General features: G+C 40.4%; 1 protein-coding gene across 3 annotated transcripts in view; it reads left to right on the top strand.

The window, feature by feature from the left end:
• The window catches only part of KIF13A (kinesin family member 13A), a 194890-nt gene that overhangs the window by 84850 nt on the left and 83685 nt on the right, over positions 1–26355 (top strand). For all 3 annotated transcript variants that reach the window (XM_018038721.1, XM_018038723.1, XM_018038722.1), the window contains exon 4: positions 12396–12456. In XM_018038721.1, the coding sequence (XP_017894210.1) occupies positions 12396–12456 (61 nt within the window). The remainder of the gene's footprint in view (positions 1–12395; positions 12457–26355) is intronic.

The raw sequence follows: 26355 nt of genomic DNA, 5'->3' as shown, positions 1-26355 counted from the left end.
CCCTATTGTATTTTCTGTTTGTATTATGTGTGAGGATTTTGCACATTTTACTTAAAAATATTCTAAGGTAGAGGTGTGATTAGGAGAAAGGAGGGGCTGTCTCTCGAAATATTTGGTTGAGTTATCACTGTTCCTACCCAACTGCTATACCGGAAAGAAGTCTCACAGTCTTCTTATCTATCTTTGGAACTGTACTCTTAGAATGCTCTGCTATTTTCATTGTTTCTATTAATAGTAGCTGTCTTTAATTCAGCACTTAGAATATGCCAGATCCACTTTAAATCCAAATTAAAATTTAATGCAAACTTGGATGCCTTCAGAGAAATAGGGGCAAAATCAGTGGTTGCCAGGAGGAGTGAGAGGAGAGGAGAGATGAATAAATAGGTTAAGTACAGGATTTTTAGAGCAATGAAACTGTTCTGTATGCTGCTATAAAGGTAGATATATGCCATTATGTGTTTATCAAAACTCATGGGACTGTATAGCTCAAAAGAGTGAACCTTGATGTATGGAGTTTAGTTGTTAATAATGTATTGATATTGGTTTATTGATTATAATAAATATAGCATAACTAATACAAGTTATTAGTAACGACAGAAACTGCTGAGGGGGTGTTTGCGAAGAGGGGGTATATGGCAACTCTGCACTAGCTGATCATTTTCTGTAAACCTAAAACTGCTTTAAAAAATAAAGTGTTAATTATGAAAAAATAGATATGCTTGGTATTCACAGAATAAAATAGAAAAAACTATGTGGAAAGCATTTGACAAAGTTCAACTCTTGTTTATGTTATAAACTTGCAGCAGGTCGTAGTAGGTAGAAACCTCCTCAAGGTGGTGATGGGCATGCATTAAACATATACAGCTGTCATCATATTTAATAGTAAAAGACTGAACACTTTCCATCCAAGATGCAAAATAGGTGAGGATTTAGCCACTTCTCTTCAGCATTGACTGGACTTCTTAGCCAGTGTAATTAGGCAAGAAAGAGAAAAGAAATTCAGATCAGAATGGAGGAAGCAAAAGCATCTTTATTTGTAGACAATAAGGTCATGTATTTGATAAACATTAAAGAATCTTTGAATAAGCTTCTAGAACTTACAAGTGGCAGGGTGGCAGGAAAAAGGTCAAAATACAGATTGTACCTCTTTAAAATAGCATGAGCAATTAGAAAATAAAAATGAACAGCAACCCAATAATTTACAGTAGCTTCAGAAACATTAGATATTTAGGGATATACTTAGTTGAAAATGAACAATACCTTTTTATTAGCATCTCAGATATAGTTGACCATTGGATTGCAGGCAGATGTGCCAAGAGATGGAGAAAATATCAACTGTATTCAGAGAATGACATCGTGTAGAGTTGGACTGCTGGTCCCTGGAAGGGAATCCTGGGTGACACACCTAGAAGGAGGTTGAGGAGCTTCGCTGACGGTCCACTGGTTAGGACTCTGAGCTTTCACTGCCAAGGGCATGATTTCAATCCCTGGTCAGGGAATTAAGATCCCCCAAGCTGTGTGACATGGCCAAAAAAAAAAAAAAAAAAACAGAGGAGGAGGCTGAAACCAAATCCTGCTGTGGAGGGCCTTGATACCAGGATTGCATCTCGATACATTCCGTGTCTCTGTTTTGAACAAAACAGTGGCCTGATTCAAACTCCCTTTCAGGTTAATCTGAAAGTAGAGCTTAAAATAAATTGGGTTTGGTCAGTGGGTGGGAAAAGGATGGTATTCAATAAAATGAGCCAGGGACGAGGTAAATTCATTACCTGTTTTTCAATACAATGAGAGATAATGAGGGCCTGCATTGGTGCCGTGCCATGAGAGAAGAGGAAGGGAAGAATGATCAAAACATTGCAGAGCTAAAGTGTCCAGGACTTGGATGCTGATAACACGTGGGAGAAGACAGTGCCGCAAGAGGAGCAGAGATGAGTCTGGAGTTTGAAGCCAAGTAACTGAAAATTCAGCAGGAACTGAAGAAGAAAGACCTGGTTTGGAGCAAGGCAAAGTGAAAGAGCACAGTTTTAGAATGAATTGAATTAGAAATGATGGCAAAGCATCTGAGAGACGCCTAGCAGGTAATTCACAGTTTGTAGTCTGCCCTAGAAAGGTCAGGTACATCCTGATGGGAAGGAGATAGGAGGTAAAGGAAGAGCGATTGATTATGTTGTCAAGGAAGAAAGGATTAAGTAGGATAGAAGACGTGAGAAAATAGGGGTGAGCAGGGTCCCATCCTGTTTTCGGGAATGGATGGGGAAGAGTCAGTGAAAACTCAGAAGAGAAACCTGAGACAAAGGCTCTTTATTTTAAACTAACGAGGAGGCATAAAGCAGGTGTCTCTATGTTTGTCTAAAAGCTTATTTTTCTTTTTAAGGGAAGTAGAAGGCAATGGCACCCCACTCCAGTGCTCTTGCCTGGAAAATCCCATGGATTTGTCTCAGGTACCCCAGTGGTGCTGCTGCTCATGGTGACACCAAGGACACTTATACTATTCTCGCCGAATTGTGTTTCTTTTGTTCTTAAAAGTTATTTTTTCTAGTGTTGTATTAGGACAAGGAAAAAATATTCTTCTGGTTGAACTGGAGAGTAAGATTGAACATTTTTTTCAAATTGCACGTGCATGTACAATAGAAAGAGAAATTTCCACAAATGTATCCTTGTATAAATTGTTTTGTACTACTTATTTGGATTTTCTTTTTGGTGTTACATTTTGTAAATTTGTACTCCAGAGTAGAGAAACATTTACTTCGGCATGGGCCTAGTGCATACCATTTAATCCTTTCACCAGTAGCATATCATGCAGTGTTTATTAGAGCATGTTCTGCTGCTGCTAAGTCACTTCAGTCGTGTCCAACTCTGTGAGACCCCATAGATGGCAGCCCACCGGGCTCCCCCGTCTCTGGGATTCTCCAGGCAAGAACACTAGAGTGGGTTGCCATTTCCTTCTCCAATGCATGAAAGTGAAAAGTGAAAGGGAAGTCGCTCAGTCATGTCCGACTCTTGGCGACCCCATGGACTGCAGCCCACCAGGCTCCTCCATCCATGGGGTTTTCCAGGCAAGAGCACTGGAGTGGGGTGCCATTGCCTTCTACTTCCCTTAAAAATAAAAATAAGCTTTTAGACAAACATAGAGACACCTGCTGTATTCCTCCTCGTTAGTTTAAAATAAAGAGCCTTTGTCTCAGAATTTTCAGAGTTGAGATAGGTGTGATTTTCCTTATTGTGTGTGTGTGAAGATCTTTGTCTAGATATGTGTTATGCACGCTCTATTGATGGAAACCAGGAAAATGTCCCAGTCATAGGAGCTTTGCCTTTCAAAGCCCAGTTCCAGGTCTCTCTGACGGCCCTCTGAATGTCAGACATGTTCTCGGACACTTCGCTTTTCATGCCTCTGTCATCTCTGGCACAAGTATCTTACTTTCCCAGGGAGCTACACGGAAACACATGCAGAGAAAAACAAATGAATTCTTCCTCCTCTTTCTGTTTTCTTCTTCACCCTTCAGTACTTGTTGAGGACTATCCATGTGCCAAGTGAGCACTTTGGAGCTGGAAGAAATGTCTGAACTGAGCCCATTCAGAGTCTGAGACTAAGGAGATGGAGGCTTAAGGAGTGAATTGGCCCAGACCATCCAGTGAGAGAGCTTTGGGCTGCAATTCTAGGCCTTCTGATTGCTGCTACTGTCTTGTAAAGTGGTTTTTCTGGTTTTGGGGTTTTATGGAGTGAAAAAAACAGGAAAGAGTAAGAAGGAAGAGTCTGAAGCAGAAGTAAATATCTGCAAGATCACTTTGTGTACAATCACATTCTTCGTTACACCGTTTGCTCATTTTTAAAGCCATGATCATCATTTTAAGATCTCTATAAGTTAATGTAAGAGTCATTTGAACAATTTGATCTTACTAATTAAACTCACTTTGAAGTGAAAATCTTAGTAGCTCAGTTGTGTCTGACTCTGCGTGACCCTATGGACTATATCCTGCCAGACTCCTCTATGCATGGGATTCTCCAGGCAAGAATACTGGAGTGGGTTGCCATGCTCTTCTCCAGGGGATCTTCCTGTTTTTTATTTATAAGCCCTGTTAGGAACTATTGAATTTAAGGGTGTTTAATCCCTCTTTTTTTACCCCTCTCTTCGAATTACATAAGTTTGTTGGCAAAATCTTGTTTGTATAACAAAATAAAATTGTTACTTTTTGGAGGCAGTATACTTTCAAGGGTCATACTGCTGTACCAAAAAACCTGACTTTACCAAAAAAGGCTCAGAAATAAGGAGGGAGAAATCGCTCTATACAGCTTATGCCATCTGAAGTGCAGTTTCATTCAGACTCATTTTACAGTCTGTGACCACCATCATTTTCATCATTCACTTTGTGCGTTTCTGAAAACTGAGTGGTGGCCTGAAATGAGTTGAGTTCTAGACCTGTTCTGTCCAGTACAGCAGCCACTTAGCCACACGTAGCATTTGAACATGTGCTATGTGGCTGGTCAAAACTGAGATTTTTGTGAGGGTAAAAATACACACCAGACATCAAAGACTTGGTATGAGGGAAGAAGTAAATATTTTTAAAAGTGTATTAGGTTAAATTAAAACATTATTTAAATTGTTTTATCTCTTGACTTTTGAGTGTGCCTACAGATACCAATTTAAATTACTTTTGTAGCTTGGATCATATTTCTGTTTCAGACCAAACATATAGCTGAATATGGAACTTCTTTTTAGCATCCATCCTGAGGTTTTTGCTCAGTTTCTCTTAACCCTGTTAAATGCAGCCACTCTGCTGTCACCCCTTACATTTCTGCCTTTATATCTGAGCTCATGAGTGTTGCAGCTGTATGAACTGAATGACAGCATAGCCCTACCCCACTGCGTTTTTTCCTAGGAGGCATTTTTACTTTATTCATTCAAATGTCATTTATTAATGACTATAATTGAGAACGTTTGTGGAAAGTACAGTGTGAAGAATTTGTGGGGCTCAAGAGGCGATTTAACTAGTGGTTCCTGCTCTCTGGAACTCCCAGTATGGTGAGGAAGATTAAACATGTACAGCGTGGTAAGTGGTGGAAAACAGATCATGCTAAACACCATCATGTCGACATGGCATGACTGCAGGGCTTTAATTCTTTTTGGTCTGGCTCGGTTCTCCAATAGTGTGGTGACACGTGAACGCATTTGGCACACCACGTCTCTCATAGGCATTGTACTCTTTCAAACGAACAGAGTTGAAGTAACCACCAACAGGACATGGGCTCGCCGATATTTATAAAACCGGAGAAATGGGGTTTGTGGAGAGATCTCAGGTGCAGTTCCAGAGTCGACAGCAGCCAGAACAAGCTGTGAGTAGCAAGCAGCTCAGTCCGCAGATGTGAACAGTGGGTGAATTGTACCCGGAGAGGAGGATGGCAGGATCGTGTGAGCACAGAGAGACACACTTCTTCGTGCAAAGCCCAGCCAGCCCACATAGAGTGGACTGTTTTCCCGCTATGGGAAGCCCTTTTCATTCTGGACTTGGGGGCTAGGAAGTACACAGTGAGGCTTGTGTTGTTCCTTTTGATGAGGAACTCGGTGAACTGTAGCAGCTCTCTTCTCATGGCCGTATGAACCTTCTTTGCCTTTTCATTTTTCTTTATTTGACTCAGCAAATACAGAGCACCTATCTACTGTGTCTGTGCCTGTAAGGATTAAAGAAATGAATTAGCACAGTACCCTGGCTCAGGAAACCTCCAAGCTTGATGAGAAAGTAACACGCTTAGGATAGTCCCTGCTACATAATAAACACTCTGTAAATGGAAACTGTGCCGTTCTGTTAACTGGGAGAGAAGCCCGTCCGTAGAGACTGTCAAAACGGATAGCAGTAGCTGCCGTAGACTTGAGTTTTACTGTGCGCCATGCACTGTATTGGTAGACACTTTGCTTAAATGCCCACAGCCCTCATTTAATATAAAATATGTGTTTATTCCAGTGGACTGTGTATTCGAGAGCTGAAGCTATTGACTGAAAGAGCGCAGAGGAGGGAAGTCGGGGACGCACTGGAGGAGGTGACCTTTGGGCAGGTCTTGAAGAATGGCCAGGGGGTGAAGAGAGCCAAGGCACTGTCAGAGGGGAGATTTTCTTAGACTTCCACGTTTTCCCTTCTCCTTTTTACCCCTGGACTTCCCACCGTGCTCATCCACCCAGAAGATTTCTTGGTCATTGGTGGAACCTCTCAGAGCTGGAGAGATGCCTGACTCTTGACATAATATGCTGGTGAATAGGGGAACTTGCTCCTGTGTTTTGGGAAAGGAGTGGGAATGCAGGAAACACACAGATCATGTCTGTAAGGTGACATTGGTCTTGTCACTTTCACAGTTGAGTGGGAACAGGCTTTGACCAAGTACTGTTGGCTAATCTACTAGCCTACTCACCAGTGTGGCCTGTTTTATTTAAGCAGCTGTCGTGTGTGACAACACAGATTTACGAGATCATCTTTAAGTGAATGGTCATTCACTGTGAAGTTGCTTTAAAAAGTAAATTCGCAGAGTATTTTTGTTTGGTGGGATTGTGGGCAGTAAAATCATTAGGAAAACCAAGGTCTTGACCTCTTAGAATTAGTAATGTAGAAGAACAAAGGGACTCTCTTATACATGTGAACACATACAATCTGGCCAGAGAGGTATGAAATTCAGAGTAAGAAAAAATAGTGTCCTTAAGAAAGGTTTCATAAGGGAGTGACATTTGAGATGATGCTAAAATAATTTAATAAGGAGAAATTAGAAAAGGAGTATGCTTTGATGCATTTTGCAAAAACTTTGATATGTATGTTTGGAGATGTTTCTTTGCCTAAAATTAAATTATCTTGAGAAAAGTATTGGGTTAATCACTTTCTGCCTGGAGAGGAGTTGAAAAGTACAAAAATTATTTTGGGGAAAAAAAACATGCTTTTTGGTTTTCAAGAATTCTTTTGTTTTGTCTTTATAACTAGACCAAAAGCAACTAGAGGACAGAAACACATGCCTAACGTGTCTTTGAGTTCCCTGTAGTACCTCAAAGTGAGAGCAGTGGCAATTAGCCATTGGTTGAATGCTTTCTGGATCACCTGTTTTATAATTGGAGAAAGTGTGCAAGTAGAAAGAGGTATACAGTTGAAAGTACCTTTATATTTGGTATTTATGGATCAGAAAAATGATTACAGGTCACATTTCTTAGAACCCTGATGCCCTCTCTTTCTTCAAGGAACGTAAAAGATGCTTTTTTTCTTTTTTTAAAATGGCAATTTGAATTTTGCTGACATGCCAGTGAAATGAGACTTTTCAATAAGAGTGGAGTTTCTCTGCGGTGCATCCTGCCTCTGTGTCCTAAGGCACGTTTGCCTCAGAGTGTGTATCACCCACCACATCTGCCTTATTGAAAACAGCTTGTGATCACTTTACAGGACGTTCAGTGGTTCACAGAGATGCAAAGTGAACATTTTTGGAAGTGTGCTGAAAGTGGAACCCATGTGTCCATCAAGCTTCAGAGAATTAATGCTGGTCTGAGTTTTACGAACTGGAAACCAAGAGGAGGGAGTGGGATTCCAAGCAGGTGGAGCCGCATTTCATTGAAAACAGTGAAGACAGTGGTTTTCAGATTTTAAAAACAACTGGGGAGCATCTGTACCTTTGGTTCTTTTTCTAGCTGAAGGCTCTTGGAAAATGTGGGTTGCTTTACCAAAAAAGTTCACAGTGTTGATTGGCATTGGTGAAATATGAAAATTATGCTTGGTTTATACAGATTTGATTTTGGGGGGAGAGGTCAGTTGTATGCATTAAAAAGTCCCCCAGCTCCTATACTCAAGATGCCAGTGACTTCATAATGAATAGGTAAAATAAATATTTAGGAATTCTAGTGAAATTAGTTAGAAGTCTTGAATAAATATATTTCTCTAGTATAATGTGCTGGCTTCAGAAAAAATGATTTATTTCCTTGTTATTTGAAGTGGTTAGTTTCCAAAGAATAACTCTCAGGAAAACAGTTATCTCTTTTGAAATGTCAGTGATTTTTTTTGAACTTTTTATTTTGTCCTGGGGTATAGTCGATTAACAACGTTGTGATAGTTTCAGGTGAACAGTGAAGGGACTCAGGCATACGTGCATATCTATCCGTCCTCTTCTAAACCCTTCTCCCATCCAGGCTGCCACATAACATTGAGCAGAGTTCCTTGTGCTATATAGTAGGACCTTGTTGGTTATCCTCTTTAAATACAGCAGTGTGTACATGACCATCCCAAACTCCCTAACTATCCCTTCCCATTGGCAACTGGAAATGTCAATGATTTCTATATGAGAAAATCAAAATTTCTCTAAGACCTAAGAAAACCAAGTCCTCTTTTGTTACAAACCTTTGTGATTAAGTTAAATAATTAATTTTTTTAAGCCAGGAAAAGAAAGATAATTGTTTGTGAACACTAGTTTATTTATAGTACTAACAAGATAGCAGGGGAAATGATCATGCTACCTAAGATAAATTATTTTAAACTTTTACACACTGTTTTCATAAGTCATACCAAATAATTATTCTCACAACAAATAATTATACTTGATGTGGTCATACTAGTTTATGCTCGTGAACCCTGGAATGATGGTGCCGGAGAGGACTCATCTAGTGACCAAATCTGTATTTGACCTTTAAAGGCAACAAGTTCCCCAAAAACCTGCATCTGAAAGTAATGAAACATCCAAAAATCTGTCTTGCAGTTTGAACTTCTACTTTTTCCTAAAAGTTCCTCATGCCCATTCCGTGTTCTTGTCTGCATTTCAACTTCTTCTCCTGGTATTATGTTTATTTATTGAGAAAATGTTATGTACAGTACTGCTCTGTATGAGATATGACCCAGACACTAGCATAAGACAAAGCCCCTGGCCCCAACAGGTTTGCCTTTAAGTGGAGCTGAGACCCACACAAGAAGAACTAAGCCGTGAAACAGGACCACATGTGAACTAAAGCTATGGGAGATGTAGAGTGCTATGGAATTTCATAGAAGGGTTGGCGGGGGAATCACTGGCAGCCTTTGTTAAAGAAAAAAATGACAGCAAAAATCTTTCCAGTTGCTTTGAGTTTTTAGGGAAATCCTTCAGATTTCTGGGCTTAACTTTCTTATGATAAATGTTGAGTAGAATCATAACCCATACTCCGTGACTGGCTTGAGGCGTGCCTATTCTAAAATGCTTGTGATCACAGGTTTTGAAATTTGAGACATAATTCAGTCTAGGGAGAGGCCAGTATTTGGCAGGCAATGAACAAGTGTGTCTGCCAGTACTATCAGAGCCCTTTGAGAAAATGTTTTTAACATTTGTCTGAATTTGGGAGTAGGGGCAAGCGCCTAAAATGAAATTTTCATCTTCCTTTTTATGATCAAAACCAACTTTAGACTCTTAACTAGTTTGTTAGAAATGAAAGTTGGCACAGAATTTGGAATGATTATTATTAAGCGTAGACCCCCAGTTTTAGAATGGATTTCATTTTATTTCAAGTGACATTACTGTGAATATAGCTTTCTAATCTTGTATGCAGAATAGCAAACTGTTATCAGGAAGTTTCTGGTAGGTGTGAAAAATTAGCATACAGGAGATAAATTGTGATTTCACTGTATGTAGCAGCTACTAAGAGGAATTCATTGGAGTCTCGAGGGAAACAGTATTTAGAAATTGGAAAGGAGCCTCTGTTGGCCATTTAAAGTCAGGAGAGTTGACTTAAGTCAAAAGGAAAGGAAAATACCCTGGAATTGAAAGTTAAGTGTTATAAAGATGCCATCAAAGGGAGGTTGTGGAATCTCCTTTTCTGGAAATGTTTAAAAACAAGACAGATCTTCATCTCTCAGGAGAAGTGTTGAAATTCTGTCCTGCCTTGAGGCAGGAAGATTAACTGGATTATGCCTGTGTGGTCTCTCAAGTCTTTGGAAGAGCACTAGATTGCAGTAAATATTTCACACTCTGTTGGCTGGAACTGTTGTTTCATAGCTGTTCATTTTAACCTTGGTTATTATGAGACCAGAGTGAATGTTCGTATACATAACAAAATTGAATTTGGATTTGAGGTTGATGATATAAGTTGTGTGTGGACCTGAATCCATTTAAAACCACTGAAGTACAGGTGGGGCTGAAACTATTCAGAGTGTAACTTAGTCTTTTGGTGATGTGGAAGGTACCTGCTTTCTTCCAAGGTCTCAGTGCCAGTAATCATTTAATAAATAATTATAAAGCAACTACTGTGGACACTGCATGATACAAATAATTAGGTATGGTTCCTGCTTTCAAGGACCTTTGTCTAACAGTGGAGGTAAAACCTATGCACAGATCATATACATGGTAAGTGAAAAAATAATTGTGATAGGAGTCACAGAAATAGGATTTAACAGTGTTGTGAGAGTTCAGAGAAGAGAAAGCTGATCCTTTTGGGTTTAACCAAAGAATGCTTCCTGGACGAAAAATATATTGGCATGGGCCTTAAGGAGTATGAAGCATTTTAAAGGGTGGAAATGAAGCAAATGACAGGGGTGGAATTGTACCTAGTAACTCCGAGGTTCGGACAAGTTCAGCTGAAGCATATGGCTGTTGGGAGACTTAGGCTGGAAAGTTCCCTTAGGGCCAGTTTCTAGGGCCAGGTCAAAGTGTTTGTTTCTGATTGCCCAGTGTTTACAATTCCTTGGAAATGATTAAACGTTCAAGAGTCTCTGGCCACAGGAGGATTGAATTTTACTATTCGAGTTGCATGGGGGAGCAGGGAAGGCTGGGACAAGCAGCCAAGAAAACAGCTGCTGAGTCACCTGAGTCAGTTAGCTTGAGGAATAGGAGGGTGATGCTGAGAAACACTAGCTTCAGGGCACATTAATGGCTGTTACTCAAGAAAGGGTCGCTGGGCTTCCCAGGTGGCTCAGTGGTAAAGAATCTGCCTGCCAAGCAGGAGACACAGGTTCCATCCTGAGGTCAAAAAGATCCCCTGGAGAAGGAAATGGCAACCCACTCCAGTATTCTTGCCTGGGAAATCCCATGGACAGAGGAGCCTGGCAGGCTATAGGCCATGGGGTCGTAAAGAGTTGGACATGACTTGGCGACTAAACAACAAGAAAGGGTCTCCTCATCAAAAGAAATTGGAGAAATAAAGTTACACAATCAAATGAGTTTATGTATGGATACCAAGGGGGAAAGGGGAGATGGGAAGAATTGGGAGATTGGGATTGATGTTTAATATATATATACTGTCGATACTATCTGAAAAATAGATAACTAATGAGAACATACTGTACAGAACAGGAAATTATACCTAATGTGCTGTGGTGACCTGAATGGGAAGGACAGTCCAGAAGGGAGGGGATATATGTCCCCATATATATCCCCATATATGTATGGCTGATTCATTTTGCTGTATAGTAGAAACACAACATGGTAAAGCAACTATACGCCGATAAAAATGAATTTTAAAAAAATGGGTTTATTTGCTGAAGACTTTTCAGCACCTTTAATATTGAGAATTGCATAGAAAATCTTAAACAGGGAAAATATGTACCATTTCCAACATGGTGTAATCTTTATTTCATGGACTATCTCAGGAAACTGCCGTCCCTTGGTGCATACTTTGGGGAGCATTGCCCTGTGCATGTGGTAAAGATGGCTGGAACATGAGTGATGGTCATATGCATGGAAAACAGCGGTTAGAGGTGTGTCTTTATGGAGCAGGGAAGCTTGGAGTGCTGCAGTCCACAGGGTCGCAAAGAGTTGGACACGACTGAGCAACTGAACTGAACTGATAGAGCTGCATCAACCATTCCTAGTACATAGTAGGCATTCAGTAACTATACAAAAAGCTAAAGCATGCAAGAGTGAATTGATATATTAACGATACTTGGCCCAGGATTGGGAGTCTAAGATTTCTGGAAATGTGGGAAGTTTTGACAAACCTTTAGCTATGCTAGAAATGATAGCGTCATGGAAAGTTAGGTGGGACTGATTTCAGTGAAAGTTGATCACTTTAGTATTTCTTGTGAAGCCATGGAAGGTCCACCATAGAAGGTCTACCTGGTCCACCATTTCAGCATCTGCTGACACTGCAGACTTGGGAGAGAAGCCGTTGTCTTTTCTCACTATATGTATAATTTAAAATACTTTGGCTAAGAGGTGTGTTTGTTTGAATATGGAGTAAGTAGCAATTTTCTTATACAGTTTACTCTAATACAAGAAAATAACCTTGTATTTCTTGTAATACAAGAAAATAGCCAGTTTAGTCTGAAAGAAACTTCAGGGTTAATAAAGCATCAGACTTCTGGTTTTTGTTTGTTCTTTTAAATCAGACAGAAGCAGGCATCCTCATCAGTGAATTTTTTTTCAGTCTGATTTACTCGTGGAAGTTAATAAGTTTTTAAGTTTAATATTCTGTTCTTTCATCCAGGTATTTGCATTTGATTATTGCTTTTGGTCCATGGATGAATCTAACACAACAAAATATGCTGGTAAGTTGATTGTCTCTCTCTACTTGATGTTGAGCCTCTGGCCTGTTCTTCTGTTACGTCAGTTTTCTTTAATTATTCCGGGGTTCTGTTTTTTCCATAAAATTTGCACTCATTCTTTCCAATTCTAGCATGTGGGCTTTGAAGCCAGTAAGATTTGGTTTCAGGATCTGGCTCAGCCATGTACTTGCTGAGAAACTGAAGACAGGTTCCCCCTCCCTGACCCCAAGCTCCTTAAGCGTCAGGTTCTTCACCTGTAAAGGGGGTATGAAGTATCTTTAGAGGTGTTCCAAGGATTAGAGATAACGGGGAAACACCTCGAGCTGTATTGTGGTTATCACACGAAAAGGAGGTTGAATGTGTCCTGTCTTCCCTCATCTCGGACTTGTAGAGAATGCTCTGCTCATTTAAACAAGCAAAGCACAGATGCTGTTGGTTTTCAGGACCCTCTCACGTCCTGAGTGTTCTAGAGTAGTCAGTGGTGATGTGAACTGAAGTTCTTCTTTCTTCAGGGAAACATGGCCTCCTGGCCCCACATTTTGCTACTGTTCCTTCCTTTTGAGGCATTTTATCCCTATTTCATTAAATACAAATGACTGCTATTAATAATTTTATTATTTGTGATCACAGGTGAATCTTTACCTTTCCTAGGAGTTAAAATAAGCTCAAGAGGGAAGCACTTGTTTTACTGGAGGAGGTAAAAGTCCTTCTGACTGTGACTCCTTTTCTTAAATACATCGTCTTAATGAGCATTTCTCCTTACTTCTACTTATGAAAATCTCAGCTGGGACTTACTTCCCTGGTGGTCCAGTGGCTAAGACTCCAAGCTCCCAATGCAGGGGGCCCAGGTTCCATCCCTGGTCAGGAGACTAGATCCCACATGCCGTAACTAAGAGTCCACAGGACTGACTTAAGACCTGGTGCAGCTAAATAAATACACACAAACATAAATAAATATTCAAAAAAAAGAATCTCAGTTGACTAATTTTTCCATTTACTGAACGAAAGGGCAAGAGGATGATGGAGAGTCTGTAGATCTTAAAAGATTAGAAGCCAAAGGAAGTCATCTGCTTGTAGGAAATTTTGTTTCTTGATAACCTTTTCCTTGCCACATAAAGAAAATTTGCTGAGAAATTATTTGATATGTAGCTTTTTCAAAAGTTAATCTTGAAGTTGGAAAATTCCTTCCGGGGCTCACGTTGGGTAAATAAGCCTTCTTTCCAAACATCATTCCTGCAACTTCAGTAGTGTATTTTATTAATGTGAATAAATAATTTTTTAATGTTGGCTGTAATTAATTTGTCTTTTTATTAGTCCTTTGAGATGCTAGATAATATATTCTACAGAGTCTGCCTTGACTGTTAGCGCTGTGTGTATTTTCATTCTGGGTGTGTGCTTTTGGATTTAAATAAAACACTTTGTACTGTGACAGAAGCAAATGAGGACAAATGCTGTGGCTATGCAAAGCACAGTCTCTCATTCTGTTCAGTTGATATTATTCTGGATGTAGTCCGATATAGCTCCCTGGATTGAAACTCTTAGGAAATTCTCAAATACTTTAGAGGACTCCTCATCACTTATAGATAAAATCTATACTCCTTGGATGACATTTAAGGTCCTTTATTATTAATATATAACCCCATCTACCTTCCCTACCCGCTGCTCCCGGTCTGCCTACCATCCATTCTGTGCTCCAGCCCGGTGTGATTGTTCTTCTTATTTAACCCAGGAAGCCAGAAAGATTCAGAATAGTTCCTTAAATATTCATTAAACCCCTACTGTGTGTGCAGCCAAGGAAGCCCTTGAGAAATTAAAACCTAAGTTGGAAAGCAAAAGAATGCAAACAAACAAAATCTCCAGGCATTTGGAGATAATATTTAAGCTCAAAATATTACAGGTTTTAAGTACTATAGAAAACCCAAGGAGAGGCAAAATCTGAAAAGACTGAAGTGGCCTGGGAAGAAATCATAGAGGAAGTGGGACTGTAACTGGACATAAAACTTTAGCATAGATTTAACCAAAGGGCAGTATGGAAGGCAGGCTTCCCAGGTGGCTCAGTAGTAACGAATCCACCTGCCGATGCAGGAGATGTGAGTTCGATCCCTGGGTGGGTGGGGAAGAACCCCTGGAGGAGGAAATGGCCACCCACTCCAGTATTCTTGCCTGGAGAATTCCATGGACAGAGGAGGCTGGCAGGGTACAGTCCATAGGGTTGCAAAGAGTCGGGCAGGAGTGCGCACACGCACAGTATGGAGGGCATCCAGACGAGAAGAAGCGTATGGTGTCAAGGAAAGCATGTGGACTCTGAAGTCCGCTCTGGTTTAAGTCTCAGGACGCTTGCTTTGATTCTCTTAGACAATTTAATCTCTCTGAGCTATAGTTTCTTTTCTGTAAAATGGGAAGCATGTCAATTATAGTACTTAGATGTTGTTATGAGGGTTCCGTAGGTAACTGCATGAGCTGGCCAGTGGAAGGTGCCCGCAAATACTTCATTTGGCTTTTTCATGAGTGAGGGTGCAGAAGTGGAAGTGAGCATGGTGTGTAACACCGGTCCAAGCAGAAGATGCATCTTATGGGGAGTCAGTGAGAGACTTACTTGTACATGTTGAGTGAAGCCCGATAACAGGAAATTTTAAAAATCTAGGCTAAGAACTGTTAAAAAAGAAAAAAAAAAAGAGGCTGTTGGAGTGATGTGGTTAATAAATGTTTTAGGAAGATTGTTTTTCTCTTCCTTTTCCACATCTCTACAATCATGTCCTCCATTAACTACCCATAGAGACCATCCTGGTGTTCTGCAATGTATCACTTATGCCTCTGAATGTAAACTTTTTTCCTACTGGAAATAACTTTATTAAGTACAGATGATACAATTCAAATGTGGAAGTCAAGATTTCTGTAGCTTTTCGCTACATATAGTATGTTGATGAATATATAAATAGATAAAAATGCTTTCTAAACATACTGATAGCCTAAACTTTACTAAATCTTTGTTTGCATGATCACAGTAAATTCCACGTTCCAGTTAGCCTGAAATAGGATTTTCTTGATTGATAGAGTAGCATCTATTTACAGAGTGTGGGGAGAAAGTTTCTTATTCTTTAGACATTCTTGTTGTGCAAATGCTGTGACCACCTCAGCAGTAAAATTCTTGCTCGCCACTCTCTTAGGTTTTTTGATACTCATTGCAAATAATCTGCCTACTAAATATATTGCTAGTAGATTAGTTGAGTGGTTTCTATACTAATTTTACTTTTTTAAATTCAATATTAATTTTTAATTGGAAGATATTGCTTTATAATATCATATTGATTTCCACCATATAGTCAAGTTTTATTTTATATTGAATTATAGTTTGATTTCTTTTCTGTTTAGTTTAAAAAAAAAAAAACGCAATTCCGTCTTAATTGTGAATGGAAACATTAAGATAGAAGCATTCATTCTCTGATTGGGCATAGAGGAAACGGAGAAGGGGAAGCACATAGTTCCTGAAACCGACCTATTTGTCAGGCTCAATAAAGAATGGCATCATTGATACTGAATCAGAGCTCTTGAGGCAGCTCTCAAAACTCGGGGGCCAGAAAGGAGGTGGGAGGGAGCAAGATGAGTGCCTGGACTGAAAGAGCAAAGGGAGGCTCTTGATTTCATGGGGTGTGTCAATGTTCAATTCTAAGTTATGTTTTATGTTACTCTATTTATTAAAGGCTACTACACCAAGCAAGAGCTTCCACTCTCAGGCTGCTGTAGAAATCTGTAATTCTGTAGTAGGTTTAAGGGCACAGCACTGGGTTGGGTGGAGTGATGGAAGCATGTGGGCTTTTAAATCAAACTGCCTGGGTTCCAGTCCCGCCTCCAGCACCTTTTTATCTGTGTCGGTTCAGGCAGTTCTGTTTCCTCTTAGGTTATATAATTATATTAATCCTGCTCCCATAGGTTGATTTGAGAACTGAATGACCTGTTCATGTAAAGTACCTTAAACCATAGGAAAAGCTCACTTAATATTTATCATCATCTTTATCACTGTCTCACTGTAGCAGTAGTAAGGATAGTAGCATCAGTCCTTTGGAGAGAAAATGCATTGTACGTGCTGGTATCTATGAGACCTGGTTTTGCCACAAACTGCTAAACTTTGGGAGTGTCTTTTTCTTCATCTGTAGAGGGAGGATCTATAGCCTAGAATGGTCTCAGATCTCCTCCAGCTCTCGGATTAAACATGAATCAGACATTTTATGCTGGCCGCACAGCTGTTGCAGTGGACTTTTCAGAGGCAAATCAAAGGCTTGTTTGTTAAGCCGTTTGAATTGCATTGAATCATGCTTTGAGACATTGCACATTTTAATTATATTATCGCTTATTAGTACCTTTTGGTTAGTGAGTCATAATAATGCTTGTCTGTGCATTGTTCCGAATCTTTAAGCAAAAACCTTTGTGACAGGGCTTAAAAAAAAAACAAGTAACCTGCAGAATTAGGCATTCAAAACATGGCATTTCTACGTAAACCCAATTCTCCTCCGCTTCCCAAGCCCATAAATATATATACATAAACAAAGATCCACACTTGGGATTAAAAAGTCAGCAAGTGATCTGCTAAAGGCCCGTTATTAAGAAAACCATTACTTCTCCATTATTTTCAGTAATAAGAAAAAGGTTATTATAGTGAAATTTTAGAGCACCATAACAGATAATAGGTCTTTGTAAATGTTTAAATCACTGCTAATTTCATTTAAAGACTTCTTGGCCATAAACCAACACATTTTTTATCATACGCCTAAAATGTGTCAGGTTGGCAAATAACAATGACTTCCAGTAACCTTGGTTTCACTTTCCTTCCTATTAGGAGAATATTTTTCATAAACCTGTTTTTCTATAAATCTTCATACCAAATAGAAATTGGTCTGTGATGGTATTTCTGGGCAATCTATGTGGACATGAACGTTTCCTGACCTGAGAGTCTAAACTGTTGACTTAGAAATTATATAACAGTTCTCACCATATGGTATGTTGCTCAGATTTGCTGAAGCCTGTGTTTTTAGTTTTTGTAGTACCCTGCAATTCAGGACAAATGTTTTTCATCTGATTCTTGTTCTACTAATGTTTCTTTGTACCATGAGGGGCCGGCTGAGTGCCCCCCAGCCATGGGCAATCTCTGTGGGGAGAGTAGCCATGTCTGAGTCTGTTCTCTTGATGGGAAAGTTTATGTGCTCAGAGGTAGAAACGATTTCTGTTTCATATTATTTAACTGTGCATCAAAATTTACATTCTAAAAAGTGACAGTAGCCAAAATAAAACCAATTTTTAAGCAGAGTTCCAAAGTATTCATTTTAGCATATTGTATTCTTTTTTAAAAAATATTCAAGTGTATATAAATCCTCAGCAAGTACCTTGCATCACAGAATTAATACTCAATAACTGTTAGCTATTGAGTTTGTCAAAACTGTGGAAGTTTTCCCTGTGATTATGAGAAGCAATAGTACTTGACTATGTGAAAAGTTAGAGATTCACTGGAAGTGGAGCATGCCATCTTAAAAAGATGTTTATGAAACAATCTGACTGTAGAATCCTTCTAGATTTTTCTTTGTCTTTTCCAAATTCTCACCCATTCCTAATTTGACAGTTGTTTTAGTGACTTGCCCTTATCAAGTTGTCCCTAAGCATCCAACCTTGTTTTCTTAAAACTAGCAACTCCCTTTTTGCATGTGTTAATTATGTAATTGTGGAGAAGTGCAATTGATATAAGCCAGTCTAGGAGCAAACACAACTGACCCTTTGTAAGAACATAACTCATCTGGTGGGAGTCTAGTGAGTTGTCTACCAGCTGGATGATTTAGTATGCAGCGGGCATGCTCCAGTGTATTTTACTGGGGAAGAGAAACTGTTCGTTAATTCAGAAAATTGGGTAAGTGAAGGTCAGTTAAGAAAAATTTTTTGGAGTAAGCTAGGCTGATACTGTTTAATTTTTTAAAAGAGTATATGTGTATTCTTTTTTCTCATCTCTACTCCCAGATTTTTTAATCCCACCCAACCCTACCTTCTTCCGCTTTCCTTTCTTTGTCCATATCTATTCCTTGGGGCGTCCCTCGTAGCTCAGAGGTAAAGAATCCTCCTGCAGTGCAGGAGATGTGGGTTCGATCCCTGGCTAGGGAAGATCCCCTGGAAGAGAAAATGGCAACCCACTCCAGTATTCCTTCCTGGATAATTCCATGGACAGAGAAGACTGGTGGGCTACAGTTCATGGAGTTGCAAAGAGTCAGACATGCTGAGCAACTGAGCATGCATACACATTCCTTAGGGCTGCAGTCCCCAAGCTTTTTGACCCTAGGGATTGGTTTCATGGAAGACAATTTCTCCATGGACTGGGCAGGGAGTTCGGGATGATTCAAGCACATTACATTTATCGTGTGCTTTATTTCTATTATTGTTACATCAGCTCCACTTCAGATCATTAGGTATTAGATCCTGGAGGTTGGGGAACCCTGCCCTAGAGTTATTTCTTGGCACCCAGAGACATTGCTTCACTTAGCTGGGTGCGTTTATGGGATGGATAATAATAATAACAACAGACAGTAGAATCCTGAGCACTAGGTTCCCAGCACTGTGCTCACTCCTTTACCTGCAGCAGATCATTTAATTGTCAAAATGCCCAATCAGTAGAATCTGATATTGGCCCCATTTTACAAAAGAGGAAACTGAGGTTCAGAGAGGCCCTGCTACTTGTAGGAGAGCTGAATGCAGTGGTAAAGGTGAATCTGGGTCCATGACAAGTACGTGTGAGGACTTTGTGGATTCTGCTGCAATCCTGGGCCCTCCACTCTTTTCTCTCATCCCAGCAGGAGGCTGTGCTTAGGAAATCATACTGTTGAAGTGTTCTGGCTTGGCATCTAGCCAGGAATAATACTGTTCGCCTTCTCCCTCCTGTCGGAAGTTCTCTGGAATCCTGATTGCCTGTGTTTGGTTTGGCTTTCTTCTTCCCTCGCCTCAAGTGCTGTCAGTCCCATGCACCCCACAGTCCAGAAGAGATACTGAGTCAGACCTGCCTCTGTGTCAGAGACTGTGGCAAACCGTCAAGCAGGTGGGGATGAAACACAGTGACTTTTTCAGCAGCTGTTGAATGTGAAAGCACCCTCCTGAAAATAACTCCAAAATGCGTTTTCTGCTGAGGCGGGCCCCACAGGTCTTTCCTCCGGGGACCCGATGCCTGACCCTCCTCCCCCCATGACTCAGCCACTTTATCAGGCGACAGAAAAAGGCGCTGAAGTTCACCGCCAGCTCATGACGGGCCCCAGCGCTGTCTCTGGGCTGGGCACGTCTGTCCGGGTGAGTCACCCAGGCCGTGCTGTGAGGAGGGCTGCTGCGGACGGCGGGGCTGGCCGCTCCCAGAGGCCACTGTGGAAAACAGCCCGCGTCGACCTTTACGCTCCAGGCCTAGGTTCTCGGGGTCCTGGTTCTTACCCAGCCCCTCGAGGGCAACCTTCTGTAGTTGACTAAAACTTAAATCTCATGTCACCGAGTCAAGCCTTGAAAGCCCTAGTCCCGCTATCTAAAGTCTGTAGTTTGGGGTCATTTAATGTCAACCAGGTTTAAGGCCTCTACCTGTGACCGTTTCTGAGAGTTGTGCTAATTGGGGGAGAGATTTACCGAGATGCAGCCCTCGCCCCTTCGGGTTTGTGTGTGGAGCCTGACGTCTCTCACCCCGTCCAGGTGCTTGGCTTGGGAGCCGTGCCACCTGCCAAGTCCAGACTCGTCACAGTCGCCAGGGCTGTCAGCCTCGGTTAGGAGTGGAAAAACACCCTCCCAAACGCGCAAGCCCAGGAATTCCAGGTCATAAATATATGCATTTTATTTTTTCACTTGAACTCCAGTGAGAAAAGAGATGGGAGAAAGAAGGAAGACTGGAGGTTCTGTTTAAAGTGATAAAATGGTGTTAAAATTCTGACTGCTCTTCTAAGTCACTACTTTAGAAATATTCAGTGCTTATGTTGTGTCCAACCCTGGATCTCCAAACTGAGTGCTTTGGTCAGGCCTGATCTATGTGAAGCTGGCTTGACTCATGCAGATTGTGAATGAGACAAGATTGTGCCCTCTTCGGGGCTTTCCCGGTGGCTCAGTGGTAAAGAATCCGCCTGCAGTGCGGGAGACTCAGGAGATGCGGGTTCGATCCCTGAGTTGGGAAGATCCCCTGGAAAAGGAAATGGCAACCCACTCCAGTATTCTTGCCTGGAGAGCCCCATGGACAGAGGAGCCTCCTGGGTTACAGTCCATGGGGTTGCAAGAGTTAGACACGACTGAAGTGATGAAGCATGCATGCCCATGCCCTTTTTGAGTTTCTGGGGGTTTTTTGGCCACGCTGCCTGGCATGTGAAATCTTAGCTCCCTGACCAGGGATCGAACATGTGTCCCTTGCACTGGAAGTTCATAGTCTTACCCACTGGACCACTAGGAAGTCCCAAGGTCACGCCCTCTTAGTTTGTTCTCGCTTTTCCTAGAGCGTAGCCACTGTGCAGAGTTGGCGTATGTGTGGTATGCACTTTCCCTCTCCCCTGGTTTCTCTTCCTCTGTACTTTGGTACCAGGGCCCTGCTATAGAGAGAATTCCCTTGCTTCTTCAGCTCCCAGTGCACATGCCTGGTAGCTCTGAGGCCATTACTGCTGTTCCCAGGAGGGATAGGCTGTGCACAAGTGTGGAGACTCAGGGTGTTAGCAATGGAGAGGTCTGTACCATGTGTGACTCAGGGCTGGGTGGGTCAGGTCTTCTGTGACTTGGCTTGCAGAAATTCCAATCAGGAGCCCTCTCTACAGTTCTGACATTGTGTTGTGGGTTGCTGCGGGCATGCCTGTGTTTTAAGACTTGTCCACACGGTTATAGGTGTCTAATCATAAGCCCCACAGAGGAAATTGGCATCTTGGTCATGGTTCTGAACAAGTGAGGTCAGGTTTGCCCCGTGGACTCCCCGCACCTGGCACGTGGAGCTGGCATTGGCAGAGTGGCTGTCTCCTGTTGGGCAGGGATCCTGCGGAAAAGTCACAGGCTCTTAGGTTGGACCAAGTTGTGCCTACGCGTGGTATGTCTGGGACAGAAAGAAATTCTCATAGATCCTTCTACTTCCATCGGGACTTCTGGCTTTCCTTTCTGGGCTGATACACATTCTCCTAGACAAGGGCACTTCATTCCATTTGTGAACTGGAGTCAGGAAACATTAAGGGTGGGAGCAGAGCATCTTTTATGGATTCCCCGATTCCCACCATCCAGCAGAAGCAGCTCCTTTTTTTTTGTTAGTTAACTAAGTTTCTAAAAGCAGTGGACAAGTTGCTTTTTCCTGTACTGAAAAAAAGGGATTCCTGTGTTTAGAAAGGAACAGATTAAAAACAAACACCTTCAGACTTTTGGATAAACCAGACTCTCCTTACTCGACTGTGTAAGGGGTCTTTGATGGTTAATATTCTCTGTCCATCACAGAGTGAAGTGTAGCCACTGTTCATGTGTCATGGAAAACTGATTATGCTGAGGAGGGCAGAAGAGTGTGTGGCACCTACGTGGAATTTTTAGGCTTTGGGAGACAGTCTTGGCTTTTTTTAAATGTTTGTTTATTGTACCAGTGGTGATTGACAGTCACCAAACCAAAGAATTGATTAAGTAGAACCCCAGGCAGGGATTCATCAAGCTACAAGGCACCAGAATAAAAAAAAAAAAAAAAAGAGGGGAGCTCTTTAGAGAATACTTCTGTTTAGTTTTATTGATATGATTTATTAAGTTGCTTTTTTCCCTGTACCTTTCTGAGATATCTTAATGTTATTAAAAAATGGTAAATATCTTTCCTCCGCTGGACAACCTGGGTTGGCATATACAGCTCCGAATAATTAATGATACTGTTCCTTCTTCCTCTTCTCATTATGACGCAGAACACACACACACACACTTGTTCACATGCTCCCTTTTTTCTCTCACATGTGAGTACACCATCATAAAATTTTGAAAGTGGGACCCCTAGAGGCGCTAGAGAAATAGCAACAAATGATTCCTAATTTTTGTTTCTAAGAATAAGTGTCTTTTATCTTGAAAATGGGATTGGATTGTCTCAGTGATTTGTTGCAAAGATGGAGGAGCTATTTAAGGAAAAATAATTAAATGAGTACCTCTATCTTTATACCAAAATTAGTTTTAGTTGGTTAAAAATTTAAGAGATGATATTAATTATGGATATTAGCTAAAATATATTCTAGACTTACAATGGCCAGACACTCTGGTAAGTGCTTTACTGTACTGCCTTATTAAATCACACCAGCAATTCAGAAAGAGAACAAGTATTATTCCCGTTTTATTAATAAAGGAGATCTTGCCCAAGGTTACACAGCTGATAAGTAGCATTCAAGTTTGGAAATAAAACTGGAAAAAACAAAATAAGACTAGAAGAAGAGATGCATAAATAGCTATGTAACTTGAGGTAATGATAATCCAGAAGGATTTTGAAAGTGTGATGTATACCATAAACGAAAATCATAAAGGAAGAGAAGAGATTTGAATGTGAAAGACCAAAAGCTTTTGTATGACAAAGAACAACATAAGACTGAAAGGTAAATGACAGACTGGGAGAAATATGTACAACATGTGACAGACCAAAGGTTAATATCCTGAATAAATGATGGGCATTTTTGAATGAATACTTAAGCAATTACTAAACCAATTGATTTATACAAGTAAACATAGGACTCAGTCAATTTACTGAAGAGTAAATACAAATGGACAATAAACTAAGGAAAGGAAAATTTTAATTTAACAAAGCAAGGAGCTTGCTTTTTCTGTTAATCACAATCAGGAAGAATGATAATAGCATTGTTGAAGTTGTAGGAAAAAAAGACTCTTGCATTTCTAGAGGAGTTAGTAATTCAATGTTTTTGGAGTTTTGCCTAGTAAAGTTAATAGAAAAGTGTACATAGATAAATACGTAAGGATAAATATTGCAGAAAAAAAGAAAAGGGAAACAACCTGAGTATCTCTAATAGGGAACTGCCTCAGTAAAGCATACAGCAGAAATGAAGCGGGGCTATTAAAAAATATAATGTTGATGTATTTTTGTAGAACAGGGAAAGTGTTCATTATTTCTTGTCTTAAGAGTAAATTTCCCTCGAGACATGAAGCCATAGTGATAAAATGGATTCTAGTCTTGCTAGACTCCAGCCTTGCTTAGATTTGTAAAAATCCATGGACTTTACAATATGGTTCTTTGTATTTACCCTTTTATAAATTGTGCTTTGGGGGTAGCTATTTAAAGACAGAAAGAAGAAAGATTCTTTTCAGAAACAGAGTATAACTGTTTTCTACTTTTTCATATTCCATTTTGTGTTCCCAGTTTTTTTCCTTTCCTAGTTATAACCAAAACTTTATGAAATACAGTAAGTCTGAATTACATTGTCTGTCAAATGTAACTAAGTACTTAACTAAAAGACCTTGACTTCTTGGAAAACTTACGTAAACATTTAGTGGACATCAAAAAGACTGAGTTATTTTTTTCAGTCACATAGATTTTGTTTTAATGACTAGAAGGTAATGTGGGTGTCACTAGAATCTGTAATTTTTGTCAAAATTATTCAGTTGGTAGTTACAGATGACGTTGACATGTGTGTGTTCACACCCTTGTTACCTTGTTCAACAAAGACTATTGTGGTCTTTGGGGCTCATTGGAATTTCAGAAACAGCTGTATTTTGACCAAAGTGTAAATCCTACAATTAACTTTTTTAAGTTCAACAAACAGTATTTTGAAACCTTTGCCATCATTTACGAGGAAAGGGGCCCCCAATTAAATACACATTAGACGGACGATGAAGGATCTGGGTAGCACTGAAGGCTTTTCAGCTTCCAAATACGATCTGTTTACGCTATGTTTATAATGTATTTAAATAAAAGTTTTCTCTGAAAAAAAAAAACACATTAATCTGAGAACAGCAATATCACCAGGGACAATTCTGTAATTAAGAGTGCATACGTGTGCCAGGTACTCTGCTAAGATGCCACAGCTCTTGTTTTCAAAGGAGCTCATAATTCAGTGGTGTAGAAGGATGTGGGGGAAAAGGTACTGGAGTGTAATGGGTTCTGAGAGTTTGTTTTTTTTTTTTTTAAATTACCATGGAAACCAGAGATGGGAGTAACTGATTTCCAGTGTCATGCGGCCTGAGTCACTGATGATGGATGGGCCTCGGTCCATCTGGGAGTCATCACCCATATGCCAGGTCCTGCCTCTCTCTGGTGGCCACATCTTGGGCAAATGACTTCCACTTTCTTAGTGGCCCCCTCATCTCCTTATTGATCACAGTCCATACCTACCGTATCTGGGTATTGCACAGATGCAGTGATATAGATAGAATATGTAAATTGTACTGCAAACAGAGCGGTTGACAAAAAAATTAATTTTTCTTAACATAAATAATAAAGGTATATAGGTTTAATGGGTTTCCCTGGCGGCTCAGTGGTAAAGAATCCACTTGCTAAGCACGAGACGAATTCAATCCCTTGGTGGGTAAAACCTCTTCCGCCTGGAGAAGGAAATGGCAACCCACTCCAGTATTCTTGCCTGGGAAATCCCATGGACAGAGGAGCCTGGCTGACAGAGTCAGACAACTTAGCAACTAAATAGCAACAATAATACAGGTTAAATAGGTTAATTCATATCCTGTTTAATATTTGCGATAATTTAGAAATAGGTCAAGCTGAAATTTATTCTTATATTTTTACCTGGAACATTCTTTTATCATTTGTTATTTTTAGTGCAACTTGAGTTTACATACCCTGAGTTGTTGTTATCAGTTGATTCATCATAAACCTATTTCATATAGCTCTATATATAGCATTCATTCTTGGGTGGGTTTTTTTTTTTTTTTTCCTTTCTGTTAATGATCTTTGGTTTAAAAAGGCCTTTCCTACCACGGTAAATGAAACCTCGTGACCTGGCCTTGAAAAAAAACATTGAGAAAATAATCCCTCATAATTCCAGCCTACTCAGCATCAGAGCAGAAACCAGAAAGTATTCCATCTCACTCCCTGATAAAAGAACAGATATAAATCCTTGATGAGTTAATGACTTCAAACTCTGTGAAACCAGAGTAAAAGCTCTTTGACCACAGTGCTTCCCCGCAGTTAAGTCCTTTTCATCGAGTCAAGTTCTTGCTTTTTTATTTTTTCAAGTTACTAAATATGAGTCAAAATCATGAATTACGGTCAGGATGTTTGATCCAGCCAAGTCTTAAAGCATCTTGTCCCCACCCTCACCAGATTCCCTTTCTCGGGGCTGGTTAACCAGTGTGGAAGATCAAACGAGATTGCTCCATTCATCTGTTTGTGCCAAGAAAGCAGTGCTTTTTGAAGGCTTTCAGTGGCACTTGGGTCCTGGCTAGGAACCACCATCAGGTCGCACAAGCCTGAGCAGAAGCTGTTTTTCATTCCCCTACGCTATAGGGGTATAGTGTAATTCTGCACTAAAGGGCTCAGGTCCAGATTTAAGCCTGTGTTTTGGCATGGGCCTTGGGAATACATGTGGAATAAGGAAGGTCCTTTGAGCAAATATATGAGAAAAAAAAATATCAATGGATATGAAAGATTGGCAACAAGGTGGGTAAGATACTTTCTTTTTTAAAAAATTAATTTGTTTTAATTGGAGGCTAATTATGTAGTGGTTTTTGCCATACATTGACATGAATCAGCCATGGGTATACATGTGTCCCCCCATCCTGAACCCTCCTCGCACCTCCCTCCCCATCCCACCCCTCAGGGTTTTCCCAGTGCACCAGCTTTGAGTACCCTGTTTCATGCATCAAACTTGGACTGGTGATCTATTTCACATATGGTAATATACATGTTTCAATGCTGTTCTCTCAAATCATCCCACCCTTGCCTTCTCCCACAGAGTCCAAAAGTCT

The sequence above is a fragment of the Capra hircus genome, chromosome 23 (genome assembly GCF_001704415.2).
Source record: "Capra hircus breed San Clemente chromosome 23, ASM170441v1, whole genome shotgun sequence".
Classification (NCBI taxonomy): Eukaryota; Metazoa; Chordata; class Mammalia; order Artiodactyla; family Bovidae; genus Capra; species Capra hircus.
The sequence above is the reverse complement of the archived record's forward strand: the minus strand, read 5'-3'. Positions and strand labels throughout refer to the sequence as shown.